Here is a 19,980-nt window from a genome sequence, read left to right as displayed (position 1 = left end):
CTTTAATAAAGATAATGTAGCCTGGATGAAGCTTTAAATGTTTTAAATGAAAAAAAAAGGTTTCAATTGTAAAATAAAAGAAACAAAATGATTTAACTGAATTTTTCTTACATCATGAGCTTGGTGAATAAAATAATTTAGCTAATATATTTCATTGTGCATCTCTGTCCATAGCAGTACTTGTGAATTAAAAAGATTGCTGGTACCATGGATCCTACTAGAACTAGTAGGACCCATGCTAGTACTCAAACTGTTTTTTTTTTCTAATCATTACTATAAAGAAGTTTATGTAACAAGACAGTGACAAAAAAATAATGATATGAAATAAGCACAAAACAAAGAATTGCTATTCAACGAGTATGAAAATTAATGCGTGAATACGTGCAAAATGAATGAGAAATGCAAAACATTACATGCAAAAATTATTTTCACTGAGTTGCATAATACTACGAATGAGCAGCACATACGTGGTTAAAACAAGAAACAGCAAGTTCAAAAGGTTCAATGAAGAATGATTTGTATGTTGTAATTAGTGAAAGAATTTTTCTCTATTTTTTTGGTGGGGGGGGGGCTACTTGACCTCAATTCACTTATTTTCTTACCAATCAATTATGATGGCGACATTTTTTGTTAAATCTGATTGCTATTAAAGAAAGCAAGAATCCTTGCAAGCAAGCAATCGGGGGACCAAGACTTTCTGAAGGATAGGTGCAATACCAAAGGGCATTGGTGCACCCAGTGGGCATTGGCAGGAATCAACCCTAGGTAACCGGAGCCCGAATCCCTGCTCTATTTACTAAGCTATCATGCCTCCTAAATGGCCAAATAGATTAATAGAGTTACAGCTCCCTCACATCAAGGTCCAAATTTGAAAGAGTTAACACGTACTCTCAGCTTGGACAAGAAAATCATTGTCATCCAATAAAAAGTAAGCTTTATTTTCAAAATCCCCCTTAAACCATCACATAGAAAGTTAGTAGCATGCAATTTTAAGTGAACATTGTTAAAGTGAAGGATGAATGTCAAAAAACATTTAGGCAAAGCAGTTTGTATTTCATTACTTTTATTTTCCATTTAAATGTTAGATTAATTTATCAAAGAAGTGTCTGGAGCATGCAATTTGAAGGATGGTTGTAATAAAGTTAAAGATGAAAAAAAATGAATTCTCAATTATCAGTAAAACAGCTGGATTATTCAGCCATGATTGATAAAGTGAAAACAAATGAAGTATTATCAAATTGAGGAAATGTTCAAAATCAATTTTACTTGCACATTCAATGTCCCTGCCTTGCTAGACCTGCCACATGCATGAAAGAAAAGAAACAAAAAACACAAATAGATATATGAAATAGCACAATTCTAGCAGAAAAACCAGCACCAATGCTTGACAGATTATACTAAAGCTTGAAAGTAAAGTACACATATAAAAAAAAAAGGTCCACCAAAAAAATTTGCTAATGTAACACACTGCAATGCAAGGCAATATACATGTACACATGTACATACATTGTTCCTGTCAAAACCAAATGCAGTTTGTCAAAGCATAGAGATAAATATAAATTTCATGGGAGGCATAACTGCAAATAGCACATTAAAAAAATCAATCAATTTTCAGCTCTTTTACAGCTTAATTTATATATTTCTAGGAAATTTGTGTACTTTATTATTTTGTAAATCTCTCTTGCTGAGAAAAAAATATTCAACAGTCCAATTTGAGGACCAGCACCCATGGAGATAACCATGAAAGCTGTAATATACAAATGAGTATCATATCCAAAATAAAAGATATAAAGAACATAAAAAATATTAATATCATTCAACTCCCATACAAAAAAGCAGGCTTTCCTTAATTTTGCATATCATCATTGCTGTTAGCTTTAAAGAATGGATCATGCAAACTGAATAAGTTTCCTCATGATGAATAGAAAATAGACAAATATACAATATTCTTTTTGATTTCAAAAAGAAACTTCAGATACCCCCCCAAAAAAAAAGTACCAAAACAAGGTATAATAAAGGTAAGTTTTGCAGGTGATACACATTATTTTGGCAGTTACTCTGAGCCCCATCTCACAAAGAGATGTGATAAATTTAAATCTCAATAGTATTTGATTTACATTTGTGTATTTACAAGTTCATAATAACTAGAGTTTGATTAAAATTTGAGTTCCATTGCAATTTATCACAACTCTTTGTAAAATAGGCCTCAGTCTAAAAATTATATACAAATATGACCAAGAGAGGGCATAGATACACACAAAATAATATTCAAAAGCCACTAGCCTTTTGTAAGATTGGAATGTTGGATGAGACGGGTTTTATGCCTGATTGCAGGTACATATATCCCAAATCAATTTATACAAAATCAGCTTTTTCATCACATTTTCAATAAATTAAACTCTAAAGACAACTATACCACATTAAAATCAACAGATCCGACCAACATGGTAAACAAGGGCTCCATCTTAAAGTTGCGATTATTCCAATCATTCCCAACTATTTTAAGCCAGCTGCACCAATACGTAGAATGTATACAGCGGTTGAAATCATTTTCTAACAAATATAACATTCATATATCACGCGATATTACATGCATTATGCACTAATGATACATGTATCATTGTCTCAACAAATGAATGTACAAGTCATCCTCTTTGTTTCCAAAGGGGAAATAGTGTAAAAATAATATGAAAATATGACAATGATATAATCTATAATCAGCATAGGTTTTGTACATGTAAATGGGCCATGCGGTCCAAGTAGGCAATGGGTTAACATTTAATTGAGTGTACATGTTTTACTCTTCACCTTTTCATTTGCGTTCATTCTGCCGATCTGTTCCGTTATACCGATGACGTGAGCCGCGGCCTTGAAGCGGTGAAGGCTCCCGGTGCTCATGACCTCTTGGACGTCCTTCAGGTCGAGGGACTTCTTCTTCAGCTGGACAGCCTCATTGACCAGTTCCTGGATTCTTTGCTGGACATTAGATTAAGGGTGGGGAAGGAATCAGGCATGAAAAATCAATATTGACAATAATTGTTGCATTTACAATGCTTAATACATAATGTTTCTCACTTTCCCATTGCTATATATTGCAATTATTAGAGCCCTGATCATCGAATCCTGGCATGCCCACGCACAATGTATGCGCTTACTCTTACTCGACTCCCTGAGGAGCATTCCAACAAGAGTTCCAAGACTCAACTGCTTGGCATACTATATAGGCTTTCTCAAATTACATATGAATTACATAAAGAAAAACATTTAATTTTGAAATGAAGTCATGTTTTGAGCGATTTGGGGACGGACATGCGACTTTCAAAATATCTTGTAACTTTGGAACCACATAGCTGGGCAGTCATTTAACGTCACGTCGCTAGCTTTTTTTTATCTGAAGATTTATCGCACAAAGTATTGTGGGGGGTATTTAAGGTAAGGAGAAAAAATCCACCCGAGAGTCAATTAACCAGTGTGAAATCTTTAGAATATTACCCTAGAGTTACCCCAGAGAAACCCAAGTGATCCCTGTGCAGTGGGTATCATGAGAAAAACAGGGCATCAGTCAAGACTTACCAATTTAGCTTCCAATCTCTGCACCCTCTTCTTCTCTGTATTCAGTTCAACATTTAGCTTGTATTTCTCATCCGTTGACTGAAAAAGAATGTTCATAAACCTTCATCAAAGCATTGACTTGAATCATGTTTAAAAATCACATGAAGTACTTGTTGTTCTACAATGTAGGTGAACATAAATTAAGTATGTCTATACTGCTTCCCAATAGCTTGTTTCTTTTTTTTATAATCAAATCATTTGGTTAATATTTTTTTGGAACAAAAGTCAACAAATACTTTTTCCATTAATGTAAATTGTAATCTTATCTTAATGGGTTCTTAGACTGCTTACAGTCAAAATGTTACATCTCCAACTCATAAACTTATAATATTTAATGAGGCAAAACAAAAATCAAACAAACAAAATGAACACATGAGTTTTATTTTCTGCTCTTGTTCTCACAGCTTTTAAGAAGCAGCTTGATATGAGATAGGGTAGTGTTTAATGAAGCATTTTGAATGTGATTTTTACTGGCAAATAAACTCTTGAGCCGATCGGATGCAAGGATTTCAATAGCTTATAACAAATAGTCAGTGAAAATTATGTTGATGAAATTCCCTCAGGATTTATCGTTAAGATGGACCTATGATGAGATGACTAAAGCCAATAGCAAATCATAAGTAGTTCCATGGTAGAGCACCAGGTTCACAAGCAGGTGGTTGTGGTTCAATCCCCAGCCGAGTCATACAAAAAACTTACAAAGTGGGACCTCCTGCTTTATTTTCAGGCACTCAATGTATCAAAATAAAGAAAAGTAAATAACAATATCATGTAATGCATGGTTGCTGGATGATCAGCTAATAGTTGTGGCTACCCTTGGTTAATATAAACAGAGTAATTATTGTAATTTTAATTTCCATTTCATGACTGCACTTACGATAGATGTACTCCTCTTTATATCACCACCGAGCGATCTTCTTTCAGGTGACGTCTTATCTCTCTGGCGCCCCCACACCTCAATGATCAATGATTCATTGTCTAAATATTTCAGCATCTGAATAAAAAATAGATTTTGATATGATTAAATCAAATGGGAAAGACTGGCAATGTTTCATTCGTGACAAAACAAAAGGTATGCAATTTTTACATCAAAACTGACCAAGCAGAGTGTTTCTTTGTCCATAAAATATCATATCACGGATGATGCATGTGACTAAATATGAATACATACACAGTACAGAAAGAATGTTGTAATGAACCCGCACACATTCATATAGACTTTCATTGACTACCAGTCACAGCTTTTAATCCATAGGTATTACTGAAAGGGTCAATAGCCTCAATGGTCTAAAATAGCCCAGTTAAAAAAGGGTTAAATCTGATTTGTGCCTGCTGAAGAAGGGTAGACAGATTAACTTCATAAAGGGATACCAAGCATGAATTTATTAATTTATTATTTATGTGGCGCATCATGACCCAGTGGATTAGTCTCCGGACTTTGAAACAGAGTCGTGGGATCAAATCCCAGCCATGGCGTAACTTCCTTCAGCAAGGAATTCATCCACAGTGTGCTGCACTTGACCCAGGTGAGGTAAATGGGTACCGGCAGGAAGTAAATTCCTCAAAAAAGCTGTGTGCACCTGAATAGGTAGCCAAGATTAGCCAGGAAATAATAATAGCACGGCCCACTGTGAGCACAGTTTTCGGAACTGAAGCGGCTACCCTGGGTAAATATACTGCTATCATTATCATTATTAACCACTTAATTGACAACTATGTTCAAGCAAAAGTAATAATATGCAACACTATCAAATATAAGATATACACTGACAAATATAAAGATTTTGCCATAAAAAAGTACAATTTCATGATCACCTAAACATAATGCAATAGTTTCCTTCTAAATAAACAATTACCAGTAAATATTGAATGCTACCGATATCAAAAACACTACAATGTATCTTACCTCTGGAGTTATGACTGATGTTGAGAATATTTTTTCATGATTGTACTCTGGGTTTCTACCCTCTACCTCAGCCGACTGAGCTGCTTCTCGGTTTTGATAAAACTTGTACCGACAAAAACTCTAGATGGAGGAAAAACAATCAAGCAACAAATGCTCAAGTAACATATATTGTAATACAGTTGCAAGTGTGTCAGTGATCACAACTAAAAACAGCTGAAAATTGCTTGCTAAGTTAGAGTATTGAAAAATAAAAATTGAAAGTGCTCCTTTACTTTTGTCCACAGGAAAGCTAACATAAGCTGAAATTATTAGCTTAACTCAAAAACAAAAATAGGTGAAATCAGCTACAAAGCTGAAGTCTCCCATCCTTGAGTTGGAATATCAACAGACTGAACGAACAGGTTCAGGGTGGAGTTTCATAAAGTTGTTTCTCAGTTTAAAACAACTTTATGTTTATTGTTATCAGCAAGCATGTTGAATCCAAAAGCGTGTTGTTGGTCAAGAATTGAAACGAATTATAGAAAATTGTTGTAACATGGATTATTTGGGAATGTCACTTTTTAGCACAAGAAAGGGTCATCAATCATTAAGTGCTGTGCAGGTCCCCTACAAAACACTCAAACACATGCAGGGACACAGGGTCATTATGGGTGAAAATTTTTGTTATCTTTCCCCCAAATAGGGACTGTCTCTGTTAAAAAAAAGACAGATGGTAAGTATGAATAATGCCACTTAATCATACCCCCTTCGTACATACACATTTGCTCAGTATCAGACAGTCGATCCAGCAACGTCATATAACCTCATAGTGGTTATCACATGCAAGAAAATGTCATCCTTTTACAGAGCTACATGTATATTAAAAGATCTACCGAAACGAACTCACGACCAGCATGATACATTAAATTTTGCATAAGTCAACCTTTCACAAGTCAAATATATGCATACTAAAGGCATGATTTGTCACTTCTAAGTCTATGGTCTCAAGAGATTTCCCTTAGGCAAATTCAACTACATAATACAAATAATGCACAGGTCAGTGTGTTAGGGCCATGCAGCAAATGCAAGGGCATTAAAAAGCATGAGGCACCAGCACTGAGTAATTATACACAACATTGCAAATAGCCAAGATGCATGCATCTCCACCAACATCATGAACTTATCTGTGCATTATTTGTATTATGTATTGAGTTGGAAGTATAAAATTAATAAATTTATTGGAATACAATTATTGATAAAAAAACCCTTCATAAGACAATCAACTGCTTTCAATGATAACATCATATTTATCTATATGTATAGCCATATGATGCATGCCTAAGTGGGCTAAAAAAAATCATTGCCATAGACTTCTCTCTGAAAGTATGTCCATTCAGTGACTCCTCAACCTTTACGCTTTCGTCACACCAAATAAATCCGACTCCAAAGCCACTGATGATATGCCATTCAAAGCTCTGATCGGTCTGCAGTTGGTTCATTGGCGTGACTAACCTAAGCATATTGGCTACATCCTTGCATTTATTCTATAAAGCAGAATGAATTACCTTTGATATTCTTGCTGGTAATCCTCGGGCATGTGAGATCTGGAACTTGAAGTTAGTACTCTTCCCAATCTTTAATCATGAAATCACAAAGAAATGAAATAATTGTCATAATTAATCATAATAATCACAAGAGTGAATTGAAAGTAGTAATGGTTTGTAAACAAGGATCTGATCCAATGCACAAATATTTCATACTTTTCATTTGTTCATACTATTTAATTTTTTGTGTTATTTTCTTTATCGATACATGTACATGTAGAATCCAGACAATTGAATCAATACATTCATTGTATCAGACTTACTTAATATCAATAAATCAAAGATACATGTACAGCAACCTGGGTTGAGTGCAGCACATTGTGGATCAGTTTCTTGCTGAAGGAAATTACGCCATGGCTGGGATTCGAACCCACAACCCTCTGTTTCAAAGTCCGAACACTAATCCACTGGGCCACAACGCTCTACTATGGTATGAGAAAGCCAACTTGTCAGTGCTGACAACTATCATGAAACGCTCCCCTGTTGCTCTCTAAAACCTGGGGAGTATTTCATGAATAAATAGTGATGTTCATCCACAAATTTGTAAACAGCCAATCAGATGATAGGACTTATTCACACTTGCCGGTGATCAATTGAAGAAAAACAGTAAACAGGGCCCTTTCTTACACAGAGTTGCGACTGATCCGATGAACCCCAAACATTTGGAAAGTCATCAATATCATTATTTTTTTCTACAGAAAAATTTACACTTTATTCTTTTGTAAACAAACAGCATACTAAAAAATTTTTGAAGAAGCATTTTGGATGTTTACGTTGATGGGTTTCCAGTTGTGGCTGATCAAATCAATCGCAACTCTTTGTAAGACGGGGCCGAGGTGACTATACTGACCAATTCTTTGGGATCGTCCACAAAGTCTTCATCAGGGAGGTGAGAGCCGTCCGATTTACAAGGACGGATGTCAACCTGGAGGAGGCCTTGCTCAATCCCTCGGAAATCACCAATACCAAGGAGCTCTTCGATCTCTATCAGGTATGCAAGGCTCTGAAGGTATACATGGACGCAGCCAATGAGGACCTCGGTGTCTGGAGGCTCCCAGAAGGGGTCTTTGTTCTGAAATGGAAAAGGTTGGAAGAAGGGATTGAAGATGATTGGACTGCCTTTTATTTCTGTTATTCAGTAACAGTTTTTTTTTTTCAATGCTATAGCTATCACCATCACCTCTACTGTCATCATCATTACCATTTTCATCATTGGTCAGTATAATCATTTTTACCATCACCTTTCAGTAGCACCACTATCATTTTTAACATCTACCGGTGTGTTGGCTCAGTTGGTAGAGCGTCCGCCTCACAACCGGGAGGTCGGGGGTTCAAACCCCGGCCGCATCAGACCCAAAGACGTTAAAAGATGGGAGTTGCTGCTACCCTGTTTGGAGTTCAACGATTAAAGGGAAAGAGCCTCGTCGATCTGGGGCTGCACAGTGGCTGCCGGGCCCACGATCAATTGGGCAAAGTAAAATATATGGATTTTCATTTTTCATTTTTTCATTTTTAACATGTATATATTCTCACTCCTACCAACAGCTAATGTTTTAACATCATTGCCATCATCCTCCTCATCATCACAACCATCATACTATCACCCATTATTGTTAGCAACATCCTCCTCCATATTATGATCACCATCAGCAATATTACCCTCACAATCTTCATCACTGTCATCATAATCATCTCTACAAACACTTTATCATCGTCATAATCATCATCATCATAATCATCATTATCAACATAATTACCACCATCACTATAATCATCATCACAGTAATCCTTATTCTTCTACTTTTCTTTCTTTTCACTATCTTAATCATCATAATAATCATCATTATCAACATAATTACCACCATCACTATAATGGTGGTAACTATGTTGATAATGATGATTATGATGATTAAGATATCATCCTCCTCCTCATCCTCTACAATGATATTCATAATCACTATTTCCATTTTCATTATCATCATAACCACAATCATCAACATCCATCATATCCGACATCATCATTATCATCACCACTAACACCACCATTACCATTGTTATTACCATTAGCATCATCAACATGATCATCATATTCATAATCATCAACATCGTCATCATCAGCATTATCCTCATTCATTGTAATCATCATCACCATCATTATCCTCATCATCATAATCACCACCATCCTCATCATCACCATCACCATCACCATGATCACTATAAACAACATCATCATCATCGCCATCACCACCACCATCACTACCATCACTATCATCACTATAATCATCATCATCATCATCACAATCACCCTTCTCACCACCACAAGATTTTTTCCTACCTGCTCTACATCCCAATCTTTATCACCGTCTGTATAATTCTGATACATCTCCTGCATGAGATACTTGCGATTCAGGAACTTATTCCTGGTCCACAAGAACTCATTGTCATTGTCCACGTTCTTCATGCATATAGAAACCTGCAGATTATTGTAATATGTGGAAACAAAACAGCTCAATGCATAATATAAGCATCACTATCATCTATATAGAGCATTTTAGCCATACATTAAAAACGCATATTTTGGTCTGCATCAATTACCTGTGCAGTATCAGAGCGTATCCCTAAATTGACCGAAATCTGACGAATATCCCATAGGCTCCTGTAAAAAATTTACAGTTGAGTATGAGACCATATTCAACAGTCTAGTGCGCATGTGTAAATGCGTGAAAAATACAATGCATACAACAATGAAAGCAATGTGATGTGAAGCACAGATCACAATTACACTCAGTAAAGACATAATGAATTACAGGTAAGTCGCATGTCAATTACCAAAATTGATCCTAAAGTGATGATTCTATAATGTGATAAGTGATATGACTTGCTAAATCAAATTTCTCCCTCTATTTTTGTTTGTGGGGGGGGGAGGGGGGTTGTATAGATGATAATAATTATATTGGATGGCTTTATTTCATGAAATAACAGAGATATTCCACTCATAAGGGCCAATATTCCACTCGCCTGCAATTTGTGGAATATTTTCCAAAACTTTTGGAATATTTCTGGTATTCCATTCTAAGCCATCCAATATAATTAACATTATCATAAGCATCAACATTATCAATAACACTATGAATCTAACAATCACCTACCTCTGTCCTGCCATGTTTAGCCCCTCTGGCCTGCGGTGAGATGAGAGCTATCTCAAAACGAACCCTCTTCTTCAACTCCTCACTCATTGCGTTAGCTTCACTGACATGGGGTATCAATTCAACAAGATCCTCTTGAATCAAAAGCTCATCTATATCAAACACAATCAATACATCCAAAGAATATAAGTTAAAAATGTAATGCATTTCAGGGAACTATTTATTGCTGCCTATAGATGTTATTGGGGTTATAAAACGGTTCTGGGACAATTGCTCTGGCGACAATTGCTCCAAGCAGAGTCCACACATAATTAGAATGACCAACTTCAATCCTGGGTTTAACATTATACCCTATCCTGAACCTAACCCTACATGTAACATAAAACCTACTGCGACCCTAACCCTATAACTTAGACGAAATAAAGCCCAGAGCAATCAATATGCAGATATGCATAACTATCTAGCTTTGCAAAGATAATGGTTTTTTATTTTGGTATTTCAAAAAATTACAAAACTATAAAACACAGCACAAAGATAATGGTTGGTGCATCTGAACCCGACTGAGTGACGCTTGATACAGTCAAACCTGCACCTGAATAAAGACCACTTCTTTGGTTCCCCCTTATAAAACTTTTCCTTATTGAGCATGAATCAAAGAAATCTGCCAATAAAGAACCGAGGGTGTTTCACAAAGATTTAAGTATGACTTAAGTCGCACTTACATGCAGTTTCATCCGGTTTAAAAGACATCACCGCATTGGTTAGATCATGCCAATAGGACATGCTTTACTGCGCATTGATCAATAAGATTGCGTGTTGCATATTATGTATGCGTCGACCTTTAAGTGAGACTATAAATCATACTTAAATCTTTGTGAAACACCCCCCCTGCTCGTGAAGACCATTTTTCTTCTCTCCCTTGGGTGGTCTTAGAGGCAGGTTTCAAGGTATTCCAAGATATTAGATCTTTCTCTTAAAACATTACAAGGGTATGGTACTGTTATAAGCTACTGAAATGATACGATATGATTGGCTGTGACAGGATATGTCAAGTAAATTTGGCATTTGCTGTATTTTCATGAACCAGTGCCCTGATGAAGGGATTGTTTGCCTACCTTTTGACCTATTTGGGCCTTGTTTGATGTCGAAGCCAGAGTTTGCAGCGATCTCTTCCTGAGCTTTGCTGTAGGTGGGTTTCTCCTCAGGTCCTTTCTTCTCCTTCTTCGGATTCTTGGCCAGATCTTGAGGATGATGGACAACATAGAGATGCTTGGAACCAAAGAGAACCCTAGTAAAGAATAATAACGAGGAAATATCGAATGTAGTACAAGTTCAATCAGTTTTATTGTATATCAGGTGTTTTATGCATTCTAATTTTGTGGTTCAGTTCATATCATATGAAATGAAAAAAAAAGTTTTATAGTACATGATGAGGCAAAAGTATTGCTATGAAAGAATTTTTTTACAGGTACACATTCATCATCATCATCATCATCATCAAGATCACCGCTACCATTACCATCATCATTATTCTTCTCATCCTCCTCCTCATCATCATGACCATCATCCTCATAACCACTATCATCATCTCAATATACATCTATCACTACCACTGTCATGATTTTTTCATTATCATCGCCATCATTACCCATAATCACCACCATTAATCATCATCAACATCATCATGATCATCATCATTACAATCACATTTATCTTCCTCCTTCTCCTCATCATAAAGATCACTGTCATGATAACATCATTATCATCACCACCGCCATCAAAATAATGACCATCATCATCACCAATGTCACCATCATCACAGTCATCATCTCATCATCATAATCACCACCAACCTCATCATCATTACCACCATCATCATTACTAAAATCAACATCACCAACATCATCCTCCTCCTCCTCCCCATCATCATTATCTTCATCAACACCCAGAAGGCATTTATACCTATCATTATGGTGTAGTTCTTCCCCGTCAGTCAGCTGCTTGCCATTCACCAGTACCTTGGCAGGTAGACACGGCTTGATCTTCACCGTGCTACCACGGCTGGATATCACCGCATGCTCCTTCTCCATGCTGTTATGAGACAAGGGGAGAGATGTAAGAGGACGAAGAGGGAGGGTGAGGAGGGGAAAGGGAGAACAAGGGAGGGGAGAAAGGGGAAGAGATAAGGATGATGGAAGTAGAGAAGTAGAGAAGGAGAATGAGAAAACAGAATTGGAGGAGGTAAAAAAGACAGAAGACAGAGAGATAGAGAAAGAGGCGGACATAGGGAGAGAGAGAAAAGGATGAACAAATGGAGAGGGAAGAAGAGAGTGGGGGAGGAAAAGCAAATGGAAGATTCGAGCAAGAGAGAATAAAAAATACAGCGAGAGATAGTAAGAAAGCAAAATGAAGAAATGGGAGAGAAAGACAATGGGACAGTAGGGGAGGATGAAAGGAAAAAAAAGGAAATGGGAAAAATAAGAGGGCAAGAGTAACAAAGAGAGGGGGATTCATTATTACTTGCAAATTATCCAACAGACAACACTTTTTGGATAATTACTATGAAAATGGTGCAATAAGGGAAGCAAAATTCAAACATTAAATTTTCATTATTCCCTCAATTTCAATCCAGCATGCTCAGAGTCGTAAAAAAAAGGAAAAATTGGCATAAAAACATGCCTTATTCACATCCTAATAGCATACTGTACAATATAACAACAGAAATTTAATTGCAGAAACAAATGGGCAATAACTTGATGAATAAGGACTTACTTGAGACCAGAGAGGACAATATCTGCAGCTGGAGTAGCCTTGTCACTGCCCACCTTGGTTAAACCTTGTTTGATCATATGAATGATCATCCCTGTCAACGCGGGATCCTCGTTAAGGTTCCATAAATGAGGCGTGACCTTCATTTCCTCGTGTTTCTTCTTCTCCTTTGCTAATTCTTGCTGCAGGCATTAAAAATATGAAAAATTCATCCATGCTTTCTTTCATTTATTGTTTGTACATTCGTTAATTCATTTATTCATAATAATAATAATAACAATAATAATATAGGTACATTTAGCCAGGGATGCTACTTCAGTTCTAAAAACTGTCCTCCCAGCGGGCCCTGCTATTATTATTACCCCGGCTTTAGCTGGGCTGCCTAGGTGCTCAAAGCATTCAAGGAATTTCTTCCTACCTCTTGCTGAAGGAAATTATGCCATGGCTGGGACCCGAGCCCACGACCCTCTGTTTCAAAGTCAGAAGACTAATCCACTGGGCCACAATGCTCCACAATTCATGCAATTGTTAATCTATTCATTCATTTGTTCATTAGCCCCTGTAATGTAGGCAGAAGCTGCAGCTTTTGTCTTTGCCAAGTCTGATGCTGTTACACAACATACACTCAATTCTTATCGCCATCGCTTATTCATTCCAATCTTGCATTATTTGTTGTTTTCTTTTTATTGACTAGGATTCACGGTAGGTTTTTCTTTATGAAAAACTACCAACGGACATTGGTCAATAAAAAACAAGAAGAACTAACGCAAGATCAGAGTGTAAAGGCGTCATCTTTTCCATCAGATGTATTGGGGATGCTTTATGTTATGTCGGTCTAATGTTCAATTTTATGTAACAATTCATTAATTTTTTTTTTTTTAGTAGTTTTAATGAGAAATAAATGAAATAAAATGAAAAATTCACATTTGAAGATGTACCTCTTGAGCGGAATGAACTTCTTTGAGTTTCTGTTCCCAGGATTTCTTCATTGATTCCATCTCTAATTGATTCCTCTGAAGCTCCCTCTCAAGAGCTTTCTTCATCTCCTCAACTTCTACTCAGCAAAATATCAAGAGGGTCGAAGATAGAAAAGAGGAGACAGTAAATAGAGATCAGGGGAGAAAGAGGAAGAGAAAAAACAAAGAGGGAAAGAGAGTGAGGTCAGAAATAGAGAAGGGGAGATAAGAAGACAAAGAGGAGCAGAAAATACATATAAGAAGAGAGAGGAAAAAGAGAAGAAAGATGGTCAGAATTAGAAGAGAGAGAAAGAAAAGGAGTCAGAAAAAACAGAGGAGGGGGAAAAAGAAATTGATTACTGAAGAATTAATAAAAAGTAGTTAGATAACAACAATTTTTTTTACGAAAATACTATTACTTCACTATTTACATGACTAAGTATCATAAAACTGCAAAATATGGAAGATCTTCATTTATTTATTTAATTTTTTTCATTTATTCACTTACTTATCTATTTACTTATTTGTTCATTTATTTATTTATTTATCTATTTATTCATTCATTCATTTTTTTTTTGATGGGGGGTGGGCAATTCTCCAAATAATCTGTAATAGATGGTCAGATCCTCTTCATTATGCAAGACAAAAGCAGGTTTCATAGGAAAATATGTTGTATTAGCAAAGAAAGGGATGCATCCCGAGAGATGAAGGATTTCTTATACTGTTATTTAACAACATACATGTACACGTATCAATAATTGTTGAGTATATCTGCCATAGCAATTTTTCTAATTTGGTGATTTCTTAGGGGGTGGATACAGTGCATATGTTGTGAGCAAGCAGTATCCAATGATGAGGGTAGTAATATATATCTGTACATCACTTGAGTGCATTATAATAATAATAATAATAATAGGCATTTATATAGCGCCATCTATCTAGAAATATTCTATTCTGAGGAGCGTTGGTATTATTAGTCCGGCAGCCCAGGAGGTTTATTCAACCGAAAGCCGGACAAGCAAATGACCCCATAGCTGGATGGCATGGACCTTGAAGTTTACAAAAATGCATTGCTGCCGGGTTCTATGCGTGGTCTTCCCTCCGAAATGACGTAATATATGACGTCACTACAAAATGGCCCTATTTCACCATTTTTCAGACATTGTACACATAGCATGAAGTCAAGGGAGAATATCTCAGCCAAATCATGCTTGTTTTGTATGAAACTTTTACAATGTATTGTTCAAGTAGTGCACAAGAGATATGCAAAATTTCACGAACAGAAATTATTGTTTACATATGCAAATTACGTAATGAAATTTGCATATCATTAGTTTTGGAGATTTCTCGCATAAAAAATTGTCAAAAATCGATTTAGAAATTTATTTTCTTTTGTAGTGTACTTTATTTGATATTTTTTCTCTCAAGCATAATATCATTGTCTCCATCTATATCTCTACTTTAAGAAAATATATAACAGTAATTGAAAAAGACATTATAGACTGTGATTTCAGCCCCCTTTCCAATATGGTGCGCACGTAGAAATCGTGCGTTTTTGGCCTATTTTCACCATATGGCTGAGGTGTGCGAACGATATGCCTACTTTATTGATGTTTCCTGCATTTTGCATGATATTAAATCTTCCAAACAACATATTTTCTTCTTCATTATGTCTCTGGTGATCAATCAATGATTTCAGCAAAAATTGATTGCCCACTGGGCAGTCTATAGGCTACGTTTTCAGCCTAGTTTTCAACAACGAACCTATACAATGTAAGACTGCATCGTTGTAGTCGAGTCGGATAAGAGGTTCCTGTACATATGTACCATCAAAACATTTTTCAATCAACGTTTTGGTATTTGTCTAAACTGTCTCGTTAATGAATCTTGATGTTCCCTTCCCAAAATCGTGTCCAACGGGGTTCAAAATTGATATCTTTGGCGGCCCTCTTGGACTTTTTTAAAATGAAAATCAATTATTTTCATATTTTATTGCACAGAGTCTGACAATGGGACAATCTTTTAATCAATACGCATTTCTCTATGATTGGGATAGTAGAAATCGATTTAATTCGTTTTCTGATGATATATTTTGAAATAAAATTTATCCCGAAATGGGCATGATTTTGGTCAAAAATTTGCATGTGCATTGATATCTATCTGTTCAATCATTAACATCAACAACTATTTCAAAATATCAGCATTCGACACGAAAGAGGATATAATATACCGATAATACTGTAACGCTTCATGACAATATGTATGTCTTTATTTGCTTAGTTAAAGGGCAAATACCATTATTACCCATTTATTGGAAAATATGCCACTTTGGAGCCCATATTAAGGCAAAAAAACGTTTCTGATATGGAATAAAGCCACTTTCATTCTTTTTAAACTACATGGAGATAAGAAGGGTAGAGTTTCCTCTATCTGCTACTAGCATACTGAAGCATACCCCTTCAGGGAGCGTCGAAATCACCCACCCTTTTTCATATTTTACCTATTTGTGGGAAAATATGCTTTTTCAAGCCCCCATTGAGGCAAAAAGTGTTGCTGCTATGTAGTACGGCCACTTTCATTGTTTTTAAACTATGTGGAGACAAGAGTAGAGTTTTCTCTATCTGCTACAAAAAAGGTGTGCTGTTACAGCAAAGCCTATCCCCTCTGAGGACTGCTAAAGTTACCCGATAATTATACATATTTTGCCCATTAATGGGAAAATATGCTATTTTCGAGCCCCCATTTGGGCAAAAAGTGCTTCTGCTATTTAGTAAAACCACGTTTATTATTTTCAAACTATATGGAGACGAAAGAGTAGAGTTTCTTCTATCTGCTACATATAAAGAGGTGTTGGCATATTGGAACATACCCCCTTAGGGGGTCTCCGAAATCACTTACCCTTTTTCCATATTTTACCTATTTATGGGAAAATATGCAATTTTCGTGCCCCCATTGAGGCAAAAGTGTTTCTGCTATGTAGTAAGGCCACCTTTATTTTTTTCAAACTATATGGAGACGAAAGAGTAGACTTTCTTCTATCTGCTACATATAAAGAAGTGCTGGTACAGTAAAGCCTACCACCTTTGGGAACTGCCAAAGTTACCCGCCCCTTTTACGTAATTTGCAAATTCATGGGAAAATGTGCTATTTTCGAGCCCCCATTGAGGCAAAAGGTGTTTTTGCTATGTGGTAAAACTACTCTTATTGCTTTTTAGCTATATGGAGACGAAAGAGCAGAGTTTCCTCTATCTGCTACATATAAAGAGGTGTTGGCATATTGGCACATACCTCCCTTGGGGGGTCGCCAAATTCAACTACCCTATTTCATATTTTAACTATTTATGGGAAAATATGCTATTTTCGAGCCCCCATTGAGGCAAAAGGGGTTTCTGCTATGTAGTAAAACTACTCTTATTGCTTTTAAACTATATGGAGACGAAAGAGTAGTTTCCTCTATCTGCTACATATAAAGAGGTGCTGGTACCATAAAGCCTACTCCCTTTTGGAACTGCTAAAGTTACCCGCCCCTTTTACGTAATTTGCAAAATCATGGGAAAATGTGCTATTTTCGAGCCCCCATTGAGGCAAAAGGTGTTTCTGCTATGTAGTAAAACTACTCTTATTGCTTTTAAACTATATGGAGGCGAAAGAGTAGAGTTTCCTCTATCTGCTACATATAAGAGGTGTTGGCATATTGGAACATACCCCCTTAGGGGGTCACCAAAATCACCTACCCTATTTCATAATTTGACTATTTTGGGGGAGAATATGCTATTTTCGAGCCCCCATTGAGGCAAAAGGTGTTTCTGCTATATAGTAAAACTACTCTTATTGCTTTTAAACTATATGGAGACGAAAGAGTAGAGTTTCCTCTATCTGCTGCATATAAAGGGGTGTTGGCATATTGGAACATACCCCCCTTATGGGGTCGCCGAAATCACCTACCCTTTTTCCATACTTACCTGTTTATGGGAAAATGTGCTATTTTCGAGCCCCCATTCAGGCAAAAAGCGTTTCTGCTATATGGTGAAGCCAGTTTCATTCTTTTGAAACTACATGGAATTAAAGGAGTAGACTTTCTTCAATCTGCTGCTAATATTAAGTGGTTGCACAGCAAAGTCTATCCCCTCCGGGGGTTCCGAAAGTCACCCACCCCTTTTCCATATTTTTTCCAATATGGGGAAAATCTGCCAATCTTGGAGCCTCTGAAGAAGGTAGCAGTCGATGTACCGCACTTTTTTTTACATGTAGCTGATAGAAAAAATGCCTCTTCTTTTATTTCAAAGTGGTTTCCAAAATCAAAGCTAGCTTTACTTTATAGCAGAAATGCCCTTTTGTCTGAATGGGGGCTCAAACATTGCATTTTTTTACAACAAAGAATGAAAATAGACATATATGTAACTGATAAAGAAGATCCTACTTTGTCATCTTTATGTGGTTACAAAACAAAAACAAGAGCTTTACCGCAAGGCAGAAACACTGTTTGCCTCAAAATGACTAATTTTCCGAGAAACTGGCAAGATACGAAAAAAAGATTGGGTGACTTTGGCAGCCCCCTGAAGGTTAGGCTTTTCTATGCCCCAATTTCTTTATATGTAGCTGATAGATAAAAGTGATTTAAAGGAAAAAATTACATACTCAAAAACAAAATGTTACCACATTGGGGGCTCCGAAAAGCACGATATCATAATAGTCAAGCTATGGATAATGGTATGGTACTGTATGTAACATTTTACTGGTTCTTGTGGTACTATGCTTTAAGGTGCCCGAGAGTAATTGCATGCTAAATGAAAATGCAGAGCAATGCCTCGAACTTCTATCTTTTTCAAGAGATTTAATTATCATAAAAATTGCTTTGTGTAGAAAATGCCTTTTACCCTCATACACATGATACAAGTAATACATACCTTTCTATCGATCGCTAAGTACGTTATTTTCTGCATGTTAGGCACATCAACAAAGGCGATCGGATGCAAGATGAAACAGATAGATGTCAATGCACATGAACATTTTGGTTCAAAATTTTTGATGAAATCTATTTTTTAATATATTAACCGGACTATTCAGAAAACAATTTCAACCGATTTCTACTATCCAAATCCTAGTGAAATGCGTATTGATTTAAAATTTCCCATTGTCAGACTTTGTGCAATAAAATATGAAAATAATTGATTTTCATTAAAAATGTCCAAGAGGGCCGCCAAAGATATCAATTTTGAACTCCGTTGGACACGATTTTGGGAAGGGAACATCAAGATTCATTAACTAGACACTTTAGGCAAATACCAAAACATTGAGTGAAAAATATTTTGATGGTACATAGAAACCCCCTTATCCGACTCGACTACAACGATGCAGTCATACATGGTATAGGTTCGTTGTTGAAAACTAGGCTGAAAACGTAGCCTATAGACTGCCCAGTGGGCAATCAATTTTTGCTGAAATCATTGATTGATCACCAGAGACATAATGAAGAAGAAAATATGTTGTTTGGAAGATTTAATATCATGCAAAATGCAGGAAACATCAATAAAGTAGGCATATCGTTCGCACACCTCAGCCATATGGTGAAAATAGGCCAAAAACGCACGATTTCTACGTGCGCACCATATTGGAAAGGGGGCTGAAATCACAGTCTATAATGTCTTTTTCAATTACTGTTATATATTTTCTTAAAGTAGAGATATAGATAAAGACAATGATATTATGCTTGAGAGAAAAAATATCAAATAAAGTACACTACAAAAGAAAATAAATTTCTAAATCGATTTTTGACAATTTTTTATGCGAGAAATCTCCAAAACTAATGATATGCAAATTTCATTACGTAATTTGCATATGTAAACAATAATTTCTGTTCGTGAAATTTTGCATATCTCTTGTGCACTACTTGAACAATACATTGTAAAAGTTTCATACAAAACAAGCATGATTTGGCTGAGATATTCTCCCTTGACTTCATGCTATGTGTACAATGTCTGAAAAATGGTGAAATAGGGCCATTTTGT

At 36.2% G+C, this 19,980-nt stretch overlaps 1 protein-coding gene across 1 annotated transcript in view; it reads right to left on the bottom strand.

The window, feature by feature from the left end:
• Positions 1-347: 347 nt before the first annotated feature.
• LOC121426353 (kinesin-like protein KIF28P) overlaps positions 348-19,980 on the bottom strand; it is a 32,712-nt gene continuing 13,079 nt past the window's right edge. The window contains exons 12-24 of the mRNA XM_041622630.1: positions 13,955-14,070; positions 13,020-13,198; positions 12,210-12,338; positions 11,363-11,535; positions 10,251-10,399; positions 9,437-9,574; positions 7,952-8,173; positions 7,063-7,131; positions 5,519-5,638; positions 4,490-4,606; positions 3,574-3,651; positions 2,809-2,976; positions 348-1,297 (exon numbers count right to left, since the gene is read on the bottom strand). Coding sequence (XP_041478564.1) covers positions 1,292-1,297; positions 2,809-2,976; positions 3,574-3,651; positions 4,490-4,606; positions 5,519-5,638; positions 7,063-7,131; positions 7,952-8,173; positions 9,437-9,574; positions 10,251-10,399; positions 11,363-11,535; positions 12,210-12,338; positions 13,020-13,198; positions 13,955-14,070 — 1,664 coding nt within the window. The 3' untranslated portion in view covers positions 348-1,291. The remainder of the gene's footprint in view (positions 1,298-2,808; positions 2,977-3,573; positions 3,652-4,489; positions 4,607-5,518; positions 5,639-7,062; positions 7,132-7,951; positions 8,174-9,436; positions 9,575-10,250; positions 10,400-11,362; positions 11,536-12,209; positions 12,339-13,019; positions 13,199-13,954; positions 14,071-19,980) is intronic.

This window comes from Lytechinus variegatus, chromosome 13 (genome assembly GCF_018143015.1).
Source record: "Lytechinus variegatus isolate NC3 chromosome 13, Lvar_3.0, whole genome shotgun sequence".
Classification (NCBI taxonomy): Eukaryota; Metazoa; Echinodermata; class Echinoidea; order Temnopleuroida; family Toxopneustidae; genus Lytechinus; species Lytechinus variegatus.
This window is presented reverse-complemented; position numbering and strand designations above follow the sequence as displayed.